At 39.0% G+C, this 17,749-nt stretch overlaps 1 protein-coding gene across 25 annotated transcripts in view; it reads left to right on the top strand.

The window, feature by feature from the left end:
* Positions 1–17,749, top strand: part of SOX5 (SRY-box transcription factor 5) — a 1,100,247-nt gene that overhangs the window by 850,309 nt on the left and 232,189 nt on the right. For all 25 annotated transcript variants that reach the window (XM_089304672.1, XM_089304666.1, XM_070049491.2 and 22 more), the window contains one exon: positions 11,084–11,170. In XM_089304672.1, coding sequence (XP_089160798.1) covers positions 11,084–11,170 — 87 coding nt within the window. The remainder of the gene's footprint in view (positions 1–11,083; positions 11,171–17,749) is intronic.

Genomic DNA, 17,749 nt, shown 5'->3' with positions numbered 1-17,749 from the left:
GTTTTCAATTCAGATTTCTGAAGGTTTAACAGGGTTCTTTTATCTATGTTTTTATACTCTGAGCCAGTGTTTATTCATCAAGAAATTATCTCAGGCCTTAGAAGAGTTCACATTCCTGGGACACAAACAAGACATAGGTTAGCCAGAGCCTCTGGTGGCCCTGGAACTGTGTGTTTTAAGGAAGCCCCCTGTGGTTATGAGCTCTCCATGGACGGAGGCTGCTTTTGTCATGTACTTGATAACATCCTCCATGCCCAGAAAAATATGTAGTATATGTTGGATTAATCCACCCTACTGTTCTAATCTATATGCTTATCTTTTCATTTATCTTTATATCGCTAGTGTGACTCATTTATTTTTGTAATTATGGACAAGATGAGAAATTGACCCTTTTTTGGGAAATTATTACCTAGTAAAATTTTTTATTGCAGGTTTTATTGATAAACAGGAAGATTACTTTGAACTTACTTTATGGTGGTATTACCATAGTAGTATTTAGGAAAAAAGAATCTAGCCACAGAGTTAATTACTATTCATTAGTACTTGTGTAATAATTCAAGTAAGGTATTGTGATCTCTCATTTTGCCTCCATAAATGGAATACTAAGACAGCAATTCAGCAACCCTGTAGCAATTTGAATCCAAGGTTTCAGAGTCTGGTCACGGTCTGCGCATGTTCCTCCCAAGATGGTGAGGTTCTTGGGGTGCAGACTGCCTGTCCCCATGTCGCAGAAGGGGGCTATGGATGATTGCTGAATAAGGGAATCAATATGTGGATAGACTGTGATAACTTACCAGATGTGCTGTGTATAAAGAAAATGGGAGTGGCCTTATGTGATACACTTTTGGGTTTTTTTTTTTAGTACTCTCATACCTATAATAGTACATTATTCCATTAAAGGCAAAAATAGTAGTGTTGTACAACCATTCAATTCAGAGACTAAGTGAATATATCAATGGATTGCTCGTGCCTAATTTTATCATTCTCTTTTATCATTGAGAATGGTGAATCTTTGATAATGCAGGAAAAGTCAAAGTCATGCTTGAGTTTTTTTCCCCACTTATCTAGGTTTTCACAGTTTTTTAATAAAAGATTTATTTTTATTTATTTGAAATGCAGAGTTAGAGAGCGGGCGAGAGAGGCAGATACAGATAGAGGTTCCATCTGCTGGTTCACTCCCCAGATAGCCGCAATAGCTGGGGTTGGACCCAGCCAAATCCAGGAGCCAGGAGCTGCAACTGAGTCTCCCTCTTGGGTGCAGGGTTCGAAGGAATTGGGCCATCTTGTGCTGCTTTCCCAGGTGCATTAGCAGGGAGCTGGATCGGAAGCAGAGCATCCAAGACTTGAACCAGCGTCCATATGGGATACCAGCACTGCAGGTGACTTACCCACTATGCCATCACGCAGGTCCCAGCTTTCAGAGTTTCTTTGTTTGCTTCCTTTTAATTTCTTTCTCTTGCTGCCTCTTAAATGATAACATTTCTCAAAGAGAACTCTTGGAGTTGGGCTGAAGTTTTGAGAGCCACAACATACTATAGTTTATCATGACGGCAGTTTTCATTCCCGATTAGATTGTGTCTCAGCTTGTGAACCTTAAATGCCATTTTACAAGTGAAACTATTGTGTTGTCTAAACTAAAATTCTTCTAAAAATAAGACAATCCAAAATTCCTGAAAGGTTATGAGACCAAATATAACAAGTTGTGAAGACAGATGGACTCCTTCGGGTGATAGGGTGCTGTGCAAATTTTGATGTATAATTTAAAGCAAGTCGGATTATTTTTCTTAAATTTTGAATCTGAAGCTATATAATAGAACATGAAAGTAATTTGAGTTGTGAGTTTCAGCTCCACCGTTGCACTACCTGCATATCACAGTCTCTGATTTATCATATGAATCCTGTCAGCTTCTATTGTTCATATCTTTTCAGGCATCTGGCAGGCTGGGATTATGATTTGTTTTCACATATGTTGTGATAGAGAAGATACAGGATGTGTAGTGGGTTAGCATCAGGCTGTATGCGCTTTAATTCTCACTTCCAGTGGCAAAACATTCTGTCGTATTTTTCACGTATTGGAATTCTTATTCTAATGTATGGCGAGTGATTTTTTCTATTTCTATGCTTCTTGTACCTAGTTTAGCTTCGCTACCACTGACTTTCAAAAATTTGAACAACAAAACTCTACAAATATGATCCTTAATTTTTAGATTCCTCCTGGTCTAGATATCCAGATAAGTGGGAAGTTAGGCGAATACACTGTTTGTAATAGAATGGTTAGATTATTTGTCATTCAAACACATGTTTAGGTAATTCTTTCCTCAAGTCTATCAGTGGACATGTATAATTTACTTAGAATGATAAATACTTCTGTTAAGCTGTGATAATGTTAAGCTAGCTTAAGCTTTTCTTAAGTTTTTCTGTACCTTTGTCTTAGGAATTTAGGATGATGTCTTAAATATGCCTGATTCTCATATAACTTACACTGTGATTAGTTCTTACCCTATCTTTTCTATTTTCCTTTGTTTTTCTATCTTTCATATGCACAGTTGATTAAATAGCATTTCAAATTAAATATGTGGAAAAGAACAGATTTATGATCACTGTTTTCTAAAAATGATGGTTATTTTCTAAAAATGTTGGATGAAACAAATAAAACATCCAGCAGATATTTTGTAAGACACACGTTAATTTCTATAAGTCAACCAGTATGGACACTGCATAAGCATCTTTCTGCCTCGTGGTCCCCGTCATGTCGCTTCTGTGTTTCTTTTCTGCCTGCTTTCCTGAGTAATCCATTTGCTTCCTCCTCCGCTCTCCCTTCTCCGCTCTTGCCTTATCTACCGGCAAGGACTTGACTCACATCTCCCCTCCCGCACTTCGCTGCCATCATAAGTTAGTTCAGTCCAAATGGACAAGGGCCATTAGCCATGCACTTTACTGAAAGAGAATGCTGCACATTCCTATTTTTATTAAAAGTTGCAATGCTTTTGCTGTCAGGGGGGTTGGGGTTGATAGCTTTCGAGAAAAGAAAGAAAAGACATAACAGACAGGCAAGGGTTACCTGAGTATCGTGTACTCTGTCTCATTTATTAACCTAAGGGAATTGACATCTTCCCTTTCCCTCCTACTACTACAAGCTTTTCTTTAACATCTTTATTGGTATGATCCAGCTGAAGAACTCATGGGAATAACATAACCAAGAAATGTAAGAAGAGAGGACATTGTCTTGTAAATGGCTACAGTTACAATTTGATAAAACTTTTTTATTTCTGGGTACTTGTAGTAACAGGTGAGTTAGTAACAGGTGAGATGAAATGTGTGTGCATGTACATATTTATACATAAATCACTCACACACAAGTATATGTGCAGTTTGTTTTATGAGGTAGTTCTCGTGGGTTATTCTATTCCATGTTGTACTTATAACGCTAGTCAATATTTTTAGGTGTTGCTCTTTGCCCAGCACTCTTTTAAGTACTTTACATAAATTACCTTATTTAATTATCACAACGGTCTACTGAAACAAGCCCAGTTTTCCTCCTTTTAGGTGACCATATTGAAGGATAAAGAGGTTAGATTGCTTGCCAGAGGTCATAAAAATAGGAAGTGATAGAGTCAGGTTACAGAACACCAAATTATTATTTTTTCATATTTAGTAGAACATAAAGAGGATTTTGTAATAGTGGAGTAATTCTTTGCAATTAGTTGTTGAAATACTGCCTTTGAATTACATAGTGTTTTGTTTGGATCCAATCATTGAAACAGGAACAAAACAAATAGTTGTAATCTATACAGGAAAATGCAATTACTTCTGAGTGATCAAGTGAACAGAATGATTATTCCGTAATTCACAGATTCATGGATTATTAGAGATTTTTGTGTAGTCATTAAATAACTTTGTTACAAGGAGTAAGTCCAAAATTATTGATATGTAGCAGTTATACCATATTGATTGCATTTAATTATGTGATAAAAATATTCTTTTAAAATGTGCTATATAGCACTGAGTATAATTGAACGAGTGTGTTAATAGTTTCTGCTGCTGCAAAAAGAAAATTTAAGCCTGTGACTAAAGACTTGGGTGTTGCATATTATAGAAACTGATTGCACATTAAAAATTTCAGAGCTTGAACCAGCCAAACACATATATTTTTTCCTGTTAACAAGCTCTGATTGACTTTCAAGTGGAAACAAACAAGTGTTTTGACAATACTACAACTAAAGTATTTCCCGAGTATCAGTTGACTTTGGGACAATTACGTGTAAAAATCAGGCTCATTGAAATCCTAATACTTTGGACTTTCCGATGTATTGCTATTGTGTGTTGTGGTATGTGTTATTTTTTTAACATTTCCTAGAAGAACTTGACATTTCCAGTGGCAGACAAGTTGTAGTGCTTGGCTAAGTGAACTTGTACGGGACCTTCTGGTCTTGTGTGTACAAATCTTTCCAGATATGTAAAAGTCTTTATTATTTAAGCTGCATAATTTAATATTTGCTGCAAAATGATGTGTAGACATGAGGCTATTGTTGACATGAGTTGGAATCTAAGAGATTTGATTTTTGGATTTAGCCCAATGTTCACCTCAAAACTAATTGTATTACTCATAACTGAATAAATAGCAATGTATGGAATTGCAATTAACTTTTTAAAGAAAAATAAATTTAGCCAAGTACCTTACCTTGCATTTTCTTGTTTGTAGGTTATCAGATGAAAGCTTGTAGGAGTAGAATATTAACAGTATCTAATTCTAAAGAGGATTATTAAGTTAATAGTAGCTAATTCAAACAGGGCCACCTATCTTATAATTGTTAATTAAAACTAGATGAATGAGAACAAAATTTCATTTTTCAAGTTCAGAAGCACATGTGGTAGTGCAAGCAGTCTTCAAAGAGTTCATGCAAAATGTATATTATGAAAAAAAATGTATAACTTTCAAAAAAAGTTTTTCCCAAAATAAAGTTGCCTCCTAATTCTCCTAATTCTATTTTTCTAGAAAATTTTTGAAGTCCTCTAGTATAAATATGTGATATAGTAAAGAGAACATTTAATTTGGAATTACAGTTCAAGTTCAGCCTTTATTTTTAATTTATTATTTTGTGTTCTAAGGCAAATTGCCTAATTTATAGCTTCTTACCTGTACAGTGAAGGGTTAGACTAGACCAATTATTATTACCTATGCTGAGCAAAACCATCCTGTCCCAGCCCTGATGCCCTTGGTCGGATATTTAAAGAGTATTTTATATTCCATAACTCACTGGAAGATTGGCAGTTGGTTAGCACCTAGAAAGATCCAATTCTTAATAGAAGAAATCTTAATGTGTTTAGTGTTAATTACGTATACATGACAATGAGAATGCTTGTTTTGTTCGTTTTGTTTTAAGTTGCCAAACCATTTCTGTTCCACTTTTGTCTGATCTATGTTTTTGTAAATTAGTTTTATCGAATGCTTATCTAAATAATATCTAAGGATCCTTCCAACTCTTAGAATTATGATTGTGTGACATGAAACATGTACATATGCTTTCACTTCTTGACTTAAAAGGAGGCATTGGTATATTTTGAAATTTAGCTGTATTATTGTTCCTTCCCCCCCCCCAAAAAAAAACAATTCCTATTCTTAAATTTGTACACTATCACATGTCAAGAATAACACAGCTTAGTTTAAGCTACAAAATTAAAGTATAAACAGTGGTCGATTTGGTATGACCTAACTCCTGGGACTTTGTTTAAAAAGTCAAATATTATACATATGTATTTTTTGCTTGTTCAATTTTTCAATGAGCTCTGCCACAGCAGCTGAAGGGAGATTAAGAGGAAAAAAAAAAGTACATAAACACAAAGCAAAAACCTGAGCTTGTGTGTAAAGCTACTGCGCTGGAGCGAATGTGGTTTAATTCTTGGCACCGGCAGCTTGTTGGAGAATTACAATATGTTGGCATGAGTCTCTGGGTCTCATTGTTCCAGATGAGGGAGTCAGTCTTAAGAGTGTTTGGCACTGAAGGGAAAACGGAGTGAGAGTTATAGGGAATGAACAGGCCCTAAAGAGGCAGGATGCTGTTGTAACAATGGCTGGCACAGTTGGGGGGGCCATTCACTGGTGGGGACTGCCATAGGCATTCATGTGAAGAAGCATATGTGAGCAAAAGAGGCAAGGGTGAGAAGGAAAAAGGAAGCAAATATATCCAAAGGATCCTGATGGCAGAGAGAAACAAAAGTAATCCAGTTACCCTCGTGCCCACGTTTGCCTGTTGACTGATGAAGGATGGTTTACATTTTTAATTTCCTGATGGTTTGATCTTAGCATTTATTTTATTTTCTCTTTAAAAATACATGCATGAACCTTTCCCACAAATAGGTAGATTCTTGAAGTAAGAGGACTTGGTTTTGTGTTCTGTGAGTTTGACTTTGTGATTTGGGGATGCTGGGCAAAGCCTGTTTCTGAGCCTTAGTGCAAAGCAGGTAGCGTTACTCTGTACATCCTTGACAAAGCTGTTGTATCTGACAGCCTTCTGTAAACTGGAATGCTGTGCAAATAACAATTAAATTAACTCTCAGACTTATTGCAATATAGGGAGCCCTCCTTCCTATTTTAGGAGCAATTGTGATGATACTCCAGTGCTTAAGTGAGAGAAATCACAGGAGAAGAAAATTTCAAGAAAATTATTTTAAAGTTTGTGTTTTTTTGTTTTGGTTTTGAAAGTCAAGGAGTGAGAGAGTGTGTCCTCCCATCTGCTAATGCACTCGCAAATGCCCACAAAAGCTGTGTCTGTGCCGGGCTAAAGCTGGAAACTAGGAACCCAATCCCGGTCTCCCATGTGGGTGACAGGAGCCCAACCACCTGAGTCAGAGCTGCTGCCCCCAGCATTTGCTTTAGCAGGAAGCTGGAGCCCGGGGCTGACTCCAGGCGTGGAACAGGCACCCCAACCAGTATCTTAACACTACACCAGGCCGGCACCGCGGCTCACTGGGCTAATCCTCCGCCTGTGGCGCTGGCACCCCAAGTTCTAGTCCCAGTTGGGGCGCCGGATTCTGTCCCGGTTGCCCCTCTTCCAGGCCAGCTCTCTGCTGTGGCCCAGGAGTGCAGTGGAGGATGGCCCAGGTGCTTGGGCCCTGCACCCCATGGGAGACCAGGAGAAGCACCTGGCTCCTGGCTTTGGATTGGCCCAGCGCTGGCCATGGCAGCCATTTGAGGGGTCAACCAACGGAAAAGGAAGACCTTTCTCTCTGTGTCATTCTCTCAGTAACTCTGCCAGTCAAAAAAAAAAAATAAAAATAAAAACAAAAACAAAAACAGAAAAAAACTACACCAAACACCTGACTCAAAATAATTTTTAAGAGTTTAAGTTAAAAACATGATATTTCTTAACATGCAAATAATAGGTAATATGGCACTTGAATGCTTGCGTGTAACTCTATATGTAAGTGGCATATTCATAATATAAAGGAGAATCTGTCATTTTAAAAACTATTTTCAGAAATTAAATATGTGATAGATAAATGCTGCCTCCCACTCCATACACAGTGAAGCAGCAATTATGTAATTGTGTCGGATTTTACTTTATTCACTCATTAATGAGCCAGATGTATTGTAAATATTGGAATTTTGCCACTTGGTCTGAAGCATTTCTAATTTTGAGTTTCTGTGGGATCTTTACTCTTTTCAGAGAAATGCAGCTAGTGCTGCCTGTCCATTATTAAAGAGATCATTTCTTCAGGAACTATGGATGGAAACAATTTGAAACTGTAGCGATCACTAGGCCACAGGCGGGAGATTGGCTCGAAGCTGTGGCTTTTGCACAGACGCAGGTGCAGGGCTCAAGTGGGAGAGGGAACCTGCTTTGGTATCCCTCGCCCTGCCCCAGCTAGCCAGAGTCAAAGTCTTGGTGGGAACCCAGGGCGTAGGATTTACAGCCCAGTATTCCTTCCATTGTATCGGTAAGATGAACCATTCTGTTGTGTATTTCTGCTCTATAATTGTGGGTACTCATTACATTGTCTAGAAGGCTGAAGTGCCCAGTCATGCAGATGGACCACGTTCTGAGGAGAGTAAGAACTGTAAAATGCCTTGCCCTGTAATCTCATAATTACTACTGATCTGTGCATGTGTCTCTGGAAAATTGACTTTCCTTTCAAGATTTTACTTTATCTCTTCAGTAGGATTTTTCCTACTATCTACGATTACTTCACAGATGAAATGGGAGAGAGAGAGAGAGAGAGAGAGAGAGAGAGAGAGAGAGAGAGAGAGAGAGAATACTCTACAAACAGTAGAGACTTTGGGATCCAGAAGATTTGATTTGACATCATATTGGCCAAATCATGATATTTCACCAAGGTTTGGTTCTGTAAATGGTAAAACTGATGTAGCCACATTTAAATGAGAAGGTTATTGCCAGAAGTGTTAGATGCCACCAGTGAAGGAACCCAGACCCAGCTTAGCCTTTAGCCTTCAAGCTAGTAGCTGCCATTCTCATTTGCTTACTGATAATTAAGTTAGGGAGTTGTAGGGAAAAGTCTTCATTCAAGACCTCAATTCTGCCCATTAGATTTTGTGCTATCTCAGACAGGTCCTATTGTTCTTAGGTCTATTTTTGGTGATACAGAAAACAAATACAGTAACCTCCCGTTACTCTTGAGTTGGTTGCTATAATTAAATAAGAGAATATAGGTAAAAACATCTAGTCCCTGGGTCCACAGACTGCCGGGTGAGTATTTTCAAGTCTGAATTTAAAGGATATTCCTCATCCAAATTACAAGTGTTTAGTAGTATCTTTATTCACCCACAGGTGACAACCCTAGTTTAGATATGTTGCTGATTTTCCACCTTTCAAATAACTTGGTTTTAGAGAAGTTCATCATTCTTCTGTAGGGCATATAAAAATCAGGTACTTGGCGGGGGGGGGAGAAAAAAGTAGCTCTGTGTATCTTTATGCTAGTTAATAAAGAGGCCAGGAATGTTCTGCAGGTTTCAGAAATCTGGCGGCTGTTTCTTTAACTCTGCAACTTAGACAGAAGACTTCTGTTTCTTTATGAGCACACTACAGTGAATATTTTGTCTAGCTGCAGGGGAAAAGCTTTGTCATGGGCTTGGCAGACAATAGCCTTAAAAGTAAAATGGTCTGCTTTTGGTGCTGGGAGGTTCAGGGGCCTATTGTTAGTGCACAATGGATTTCTATTGCTGCATTCCTGCTTTGCAAAGGTTTGTTAGCTTTTAATGACTGACAGTGCTCTATTGCAAATACCATATTGGCTGTGCCCTGTTTACATGCTACTCAAGAATTTTTGTAGAGTGCTGGAAAAAAGAAACAGTGATGTTTGTTTGACCCACTCTGATAAGGTTTAAGAAATGATTTCACTCACAGAGTGTTTACTGGGAATGTTGAAAGATTGGAAATCCTTGCACAAGTATTTCAAAGTTACTTTTAAAGCCTCACTGAGCAGAAATATTGATTACGGTATGAAGATATTTACTCTGTTTTATTGCTCATAGGATTGCTGGGACCATTTTCAAAACAGCATGATACATACATGGGGATATTTTAAGGAAAGTAGAAGTAAAAATGTGTGAGATCCCTTTTTCCTTAAATGTGAAAATTAGAGATAAATGTTGTCACAAAGAAAAAAAAACATATTTCACACATTCCATAGGTAAATCTGCAGGCAGTGGCTGCGGTCTGTGTATGTGTATTTGTGCCATATGTATAGACTTTGTAACACAGCAGTCATTCACTGCTTTTCCCCATTTGATTTCCCCTAAGTTTTTGACATCTGAGAAAGCAGTGCTCCATATTGTTACAATTTTTCTAAGGCAAATTGCACCTCTGCTTTGTGGCAAACTTCACGTGGGCTTTGTGATTTTGATAGGTGAAGGCTGTTAAGATGAAACGTTGAGGAAGAAAAAATAAGATAGTGTTAGCCAAAGTTGTAGATGAAGAAATGAATGTTACTGTGGGGAGAATTAACCAGTTTCTAATAAACTTCTGGTCTCGAGGACAGAAGGTTCCTTTGATAAGTTAACATGTACTCTCTTTATGCTCCTAGTAGGGGGTAAAAAAACGCCTGAACAAACACGAATACACACAAACACCATTTCTGAGAGTGGCAATGTATGTCTTAGATGCAGATAATAAGTGCGGGTATTGTTATTTAGATGACACATACTGGGACACTTATCTTTTACTGCACTCCATTTTCTATCTGAATGCAGTGCTAATCGTGGAATTGCAAGCCATTGTAATTGTGTACCCATCTAAAGGCTGAGAAGAATATACAATTACATTGTTTGGAACTGGGTTTAATGTTTAGGGATTTTATTAGCATTTGTATTTACTTATACATTAAAATTCAATATAAAAGGAGAGGTCAAAAACCATGTGATATATGGAAGCAAATATCTTTCTCTCTAAAATCTGTGTGTCAAGTCCCCAGTACAGGGGATTTTAAAAAGAATGTGATACAAATCTAAAATAAGCAAATAATAGGTTTCCCTTATAGGCGTTACTCCTCTAGATTTTGCATTCTTTTTTAAAGCTGCTTTTATACCAACTTTTTTTTTGTATAATGTTCATGGTACTGGCAACTCTTGCCACAGCGTGCTTACCACCACACGATGTTAAACACGTATTATAAAGTGGATGTAATTGTAAACACACAGAGGGATATAATTACATGTAGCAGATTTAAGAGCTAATTCTTTGCCTTTTTTTAACTCTGCATTTTATCAACATAATTATTTTTTGACTGCAGACTAACACCCTGAAATTGACAAGCATCCATTATAGCAAGAATTTGTTCACCAAATTGAAAAACAATGAACTGCAGGTTTATATGCACCCATTGTCATAAAGAATTAGTATGGCTTTGTTCCGCAAGAGGAAAAAGCTAATGATTTTGAAACAGCAGGTGACAAAACACATTCTTTTTTTTTCCCTCCCCTGTTATCAGTTTGTTGATGAAGTCATTATGAACTGGGGCCAGGATAGAGATGGCCTTATTTTTAGCAGATAGACTTTTAATGAGCTCCTTTGTAAAGACAGTCATGTTGATATGCTTACTTTCTTTTTTTTTTTTTTTCTTTACCCAGAAACCCCCAGTATTGAAAAGCTACTCTCAAAGGACTGGAAAGACAAGCTTCTTGCAATGGGATCAGGGAACTTTGGCGAAATAAAAGGTAATATATGGGTCATTATTTTGACAAAAAATGTATCAAAACAAAATTGATATTAGAAATGTGAATGATAATACCATCCATTTGCCCCTTCCTTCTTCTGCTTAGTGTTTTTCTCTTGGATGTCCCGTTGTTCAAGCCTGCAAGAAGTGTCGGCTTGTTTCTCTCCTGGTTTGTGCCTGGGCCTCACAGGGTCAGTGTCGTGTTGTTTTTAGCAGAATAACCCCACAATCCGTTCAGCATGCTTTTGACTCTCATTGTTTTCTTTTTAATTACTTATCTCATAAGTCTGAAAGTACCTACAACAAAGTTTAAGTAACTGCATCTTGAAAGATGATTTTGCACAGTGGACATTTTGAAATTATCCACGTGCATTTCCTACATGTAAAAACCAGAAATTATTATTGGAAAGGGCATAATCCAGGATTGTTTTGTACCACTAAGGGCATTTTTGCTTTGATTTTACCTGAATTAGCAATTAGATACAACTAAGGAAAAGTGTATATGGACTAAAGAAGACATTGGATATTTCTATCAGTATATTTGTTGTACTACATAGAGAGAACATTTCATTTCCTCATATAAAAATAGAAGCAAATGATCATCTTAATTAATTTAAGTGTGTTTTCTTAGAGTGCGGTGGGTGATCCATGAGTTTTCTTTTTGTGGCCAATAGGTTGTTTAATGATTCTAAGTTTGAAAGTAGGATTAATTTTGAGAAAGTCAGGACACTTTTGTCATCAATATTGAAATGTTTAGTTACACATTATTGTGTATATTTTTAGTAGATTCTTAATTTATATACAAATAATACCAAATTTATATTAATATCCATGTAGAAATATCTGTAAATAACTTTTTTGCCTATGTTTGTGCAAGTGTTCTCCCAGTAAGAGAGGTGATAGTCTCTACTACGTTAGAATATCTGAGAAAAAAGCAAAGCCTCAGTCTCCTCCAGTATTTCACCTACATGGCAGTAGCACCCAGATATTTGGAAACTTCCAGAAAACATTTGGCTGAATGGTTCATTTCTCATCCAGATCACCCTGGAATTGCACGTATGAGAGTTCTTCAAAAAGTTCGTGCCAAATAAGTGTTATTGAAAAATGATGCATGCATCTCAAACTTCTTTGCACCAAAATAAACGTATCTGGGAATCCCATTTTCCACCAACTTTTTGCAGTACTCTCTTTTGCAGGCTGTGGATAATGTGAGAACGAGTGGGGGCCAGTCAACAAATTCCCTCAGCAGAATCTGTTGGTAGCAAAGTCAAATGAATAATAACCAGTGTGCCTTAAAGAGCTGGAAGACAAAGTTTAAGGAGAATGGAGAAGGGGCACTTTGGGAGACCACAGGCCCTTTCTACTAGTTTGAGGGTTTTAAGCCCATTTGCACCTGAGGCATAGGATGTATTCTCCAAGGTCCTTTATTCTCCCTGACCCAGGTAATAACTGAGAGTGGAGCCTTGAAGACTGCCTGTTGCAAGCCTTGTGATCTGATTCCATTGGAGGACAAACATTTTTTTTCCCTCCCTCGTTTTCCTTCACAAGTCAAACTTAAAAGCAGCAACAACAGCGATGATAAGCTTAGAGGAAAGAAGCTCATCTGTCCTTTCAGGCTTGCCTGGGGGTAGTTTAGGAAGCTACAGTACCTTCACAAAAGAAGTTTCTGTCTTTAATTTTGAGTTTTTTAAGTTTCACATTCAGAGCACAAGTTTGGTTATTGTCCTCTGGTTCTGTTCAAAAAACTGTTTTCTGATGCATTTTAAAAGCAACTGCAGAGCTTTCTTCTGCTGGGGGCATGGTTATTAGGTGCTGGGCTCAGGTTTGGCAGTAAACTGGGAAAATAGTGCTGGCTTACTTTTCCTGCTGACTGCCCGGGACAGTTGCAATTACTCTGCATTGTTCAGAGGTGGCTGGAAGGTGGAGAGGCTACAATAGTAAGCTGCCCTCTGGGGGTAAATGTATTTGACTTAGAGGTTCTTGGAGGGTCAGGCACAAAGGTTAGGCAGTGCCCAGGAATGTGGTTCTTATACCACCTCCGAAGAAGTCAGACCAGAACAATGCCTGGGTTGTTTTCACAGCTACTTGTTAGGAGGCACATAAAGGTGTAGTCTCAGGGACTCCTGTGTTGTTTTTTTTTTGCTGGAAGGAGGACTTGTGTCAGCATTTTCTCTGAGAAGTCTGAAAATGTGAAGTTATGCATGATGATGATGATTAGAGGATTTATTAGTGGTAAATTAAATGAACATACTTAAGTAGTGTTTTTGCACAGTTTGGTGAGTTCATGTACTTTGTAGCGTTTACTGGGTCTTCTGGCAGATAGAAACTGTGCTCCATTGTCACTGGTCAGTTTTCATCTAATTTTTAATTAGTTTTGTGCATGCCTTTCTTGAATGTGTGAATTGTAGCCAAGTAACACTGGAGTCACTTCTTAAGTGCTGATTTTAAGTTACAGTCAGTGAATTACGTTCAGAGGGCATTTTGACAAAAACAGAATCGTAACTTTCAAAAGTTTAGAGAGGCATCACATTAATATTTAAAAAGTAAAAATGATAAACACTTAAGTTGGGAATAAATAGCTTTTGATGTGGGTAGTTTAGCGATCAAGGAATAGTTGTCACACTCACTTAAAATCAATCCCTTTTTTTTTTTTTAAACAATGAGAGATAGTAAAGGTCATCTACTTCTAAGGGCATCAAATTATGTTTCATGTTAGATGATGTTGCCTGGTAGAATTCATACCATTTTATGCTCTGGTTCTTTGGAAATGTGAAGTAATGAGGTTTTAAAGTTACATTAGAAGCGGTCTTCTAAAGATCACACAAGAAAGGACATGAGATCCAGGTTCTGCAGAACAAAACAGCTGGAGTAAAAATGTCTGCCCGCAGCGAACTGTCGATACATGCTATAAACTGATTAGCTGCCTGAAAGAGTTGTTTGTTTCTTCTGTTCTCATCAGCCATATAGTGGAACTGGTGGGATTATGAGCTTTTCTGTGCTTGTCTGTAGGAGAGGCAGTGGGTAATGGTGGTGGGAGATGTGAAGAAATATCTTTGGTAGCTTCCTAGTGCCACACACACTGCTTCGGCCGGCGTGAAATTCCATCACACTGAAAGGCACTTCACCTGGGGATGGTACCCGGGAATGCATGACAGCGTGGACTAACCTAAACAGATCACTCACTTTTTAAAAAGTCATTGCAAAATCCGTATTTTGCTGACTTAAAGCATATTTTTAGAATTAGAATATATTTATCTGCCTGTGAAATTTTCTCAAATATTTCTGCGTTGGTGAGGTTATAAAAAAGCAGGGAATTTTAAAAGATGGTTCTCTAGGCAGGTCACTCTCAAGCTGCCTGCTTAAATGCCTTCTTTGAAGATGTATTTTATTTTATTATGTTTTCTTTGAGATAGAAAAACAGAGAGAGAATAGCTCCCATCCACTGGTTCATTCCCCTACATACCTGCAACATCTGGGATTGGGCCTGGCTGATGCCGGAAGACATCCAGACCTCACATGGGTGGCAGGAACTTCGTTTCTTGAGATACCTCTGCTGCTTCCCAAGATGCACGTTAGCGGGAAGCTGGATTATGGAGCTGGAGCTGCTTCCTGAGCCCTGGTGCTCCAGCATGCTTCATGTCTTAACCAGCGAGACCAAACACCGCCCCCAAGACTTGCTTTAGAGCCTGGGTTGTTTGCGCTTGCTGCCTCTTGGGGGACCCCCTTCTAGCCCTGGTGACAGTACATTAATTTAAGCACCAAAGTGTTGTAGCTGGTATTCAGGAACACACTCATCTGCATTTGATACAAAAAAAAAAAAAGGTTACAATTTTGTACTTTCTAGAAGATACAATGGCAAACTCTCAACAATTCTGAAACTGCCAATAATGAATTCCAGGAAATAATCCATTCAACAATACTGTAGCATTTACAGAGCCCAGGAATAAAAATCCTAGGCTGTGTGGATTCAACCTGCAGATGAAAGTAGGCAATCTCTTAGGTGACAAGTAAAATTTTGAGATAAAACTGATATATGGGCTCAGTATATGATGAGAAAGAGTCTGTTTAAATGTCGTTCGAAGGTTGAGAAACATGTCAGTTGCCTTGGAGTAGATGTCAGACCCCAGGGAGAAAATCTAGCAAGGGAAACTTGGGATTTTTTTTTTTAAATGTGTAACATGGAAATTAAAATCTCAGCATTTCGATGTTTAAGGAGTCCTATTGCTTTGAGCTTTATTTTAAACCAGTTCTTTTAAAATCCAGTGACTATTTAAGAGTCACAGGGTTCGCTAATAGTGCCTGTGTGACTGTTACATTTGCACATTAACCCAAATCATGCCTGTTTGCACATTTTTTTACAAAGGGGTTGGAAATGTTGATTATTTTCTGAGAGAACTGTTGGATCTGGAATTTGTTCAATGCGAGAGTCAACCATAAGGAAGGTGCATAACATGTAATCATTTACTTCTAAATAAAGTCAATGTTGAATGTTTGTCGTCTACTGAGCGTGTTTTATAACTCCTCTGTAGTTGCTTATGAGTAATGTTTTTACTTTTTGTAAAAACTACTTTGCAAGAACTAAAGAAAGACTGCTGGTGCACAGAATATGAGTTTTCAAAATAAGTTTGGCAATGTCTATAAGAGCAACAAGTTGAGTAGGTGTTTTATAAAGCAGTCAATTGCTCTGTCTCAGGATGCCAGTGGCTTCATGCTGGTGCATAAACACGGCTGTGATGGGAAGAGAACCGGAGGCCACTGGATCTCAGTGGATCTGTATATTGATGTTCCAATCCTTCCAGTCCTGTACCTAGTGTGCACTGATTGCGTGTGCAGCAGTTGCTGAATGACTCCTTTTACACCTCATGTGAAGTACTCAAATTTCCCTTATTTATTGTGGGTTTTATGTGGTATTTGAAAAAAAAAATGCTGTCCTCAACATTTTTCCCATCTAAAAATGTATTCATACGCTATAAAAATACTCACTTTTCGAGATGTGAGAAGACCCTAACATTAGAAGATTTATGGAGGGGTGGGCATTGTGGGACAGTGGGTTAAACACGCACGTGGGCCAGCCACCTCCCGTATCAAAGTGACTGAGTTCAAGTCCTGCCTCAGCTTCCAGGTTTAGCTTCCTGCTGATGCACATGCCCTGCAAGACAGCAGGTGACAGCTCAAATACTTGGGTTCCTGCCATCATTGTGGGAAATCACAGTTGTGTTCTGGGATCCTGGGATTGGGCCTGGCTTAGTCCTTGCAGTTATGGGTATTTGAGGATGGAAGGTTCTCTCTCTCTCTCTCTGTCTCAATCCTGATATATTAACATGTACTGGTGTGCTCTCTCTCTCTCTCCTCCCATATATATATATATCAACACGTACTGGTGTGGCCAAAATGATATGTTGTTATGTGACTCTGATTCTTCTAAGGACTTGTGGAAATCGGATTACTCCTTTGACTCATTTCCACATCTGCTTATTTAAAAAAAAAGTTGCAGATTGCTATGTAACACTTAACATTTCATAAACATCTCCCTACAGGAATCTTAACAGTATTCCTTACAAAATTACTGTAACAAAATCATTTTTTTCTGAGAGATTAATATTCCCTAAACCACACACTTCAGTTGTGGAACAGTCAGGATTTCAGCCTACTTCTGCCTGGCTTCAAACCCTGAAGGCTTTTCCCATGAGCCTCAGCAGTCTGTCTGCAGTCAAATTAGACAGTCTTGGCCGGTGCTCGGCTCAATAGGCTAATCCTCTGCCTGTGGCGCCGGCACACTGGGTTCTAGTCCCGGTCGGGGCGCCGGATTCTGTGCCAGTTGCTCCTCTTCCAGTCTAGCTCTCTGCTGTGGCCTGGGAGTGCAGTGGAGGATGGCCCAAATGCTTGGGCCCTGCACCCCATGGGAGACCAGGAGAAGCACCTGGCTCCTGGCTTCGGATCAGCGCGATGCGCTGGCCATTGGGGGGTGAACCAACTGCAAAGGAAGACCTTTCTCTCTGTCTCAGTGTCCACTCTGCTTGTCAAAAAAAAAAAAAAAAAAAAAATTAGACGGTCTGATCTCTGAAATCCCAGAAACACTTCTAGACTAGCTGAACAAAGGACCCCTCTAGTCTGCACCCAAGATACTTTCTACTTGGACCAGTCCTTTTCGCATACCGTAAAATTATAATCTGCTTCAAAAGATTAAGAAAAATAGGATACTGGAAGATGTTTTATAGAGCCATCCTTTTCCAAAAAGCTAACAGGAATGGCCTTTGCTTTCACTAAGGAAATGATAATGCATGCATCTCTTTCAGAATGCCCCAGAAGCCGGCGCCGTGGCTCAATAGGCTAATCCTCCACCTTGCGGCGCCGGCACACCGGGTTCTAGTCCCGGTTGGGGCGCCGGATTCTGTCCCGGTTGCCCCTCTTCCAGGCCAGCTCTCTGCTATGGCCAGGGAGTGCAGTGGAGGATGGCCCAGGTGCTTGGGCCCTGCACCCCATGGGAGACCAGGAAAAGCACCTGGCTCCTGGCTCCTGCCAGGATCAGCGCGGTGCGCCGGCTGCAGCGGCGGCCATTGGAGGGTGAACCAGCGGCAAA

This window comes from Oryctolagus cuniculus, chromosome 9, assembly GCF_051225735.1.
Source record: "Oryctolagus cuniculus isolate XC-2025 breed Fujian yellow rabbit chromosome 9, ASM5122573v1, whole genome shotgun sequence".
Lineage (NCBI taxonomy): Eukaryota > Metazoa > Chordata > Mammalia > Lagomorpha > Leporidae > Oryctolagus > Oryctolagus cuniculus.
The sequence above is the reverse complement of the archived record's forward strand: the minus strand, read 5'-3'. Positions and strand labels throughout refer to the sequence as shown.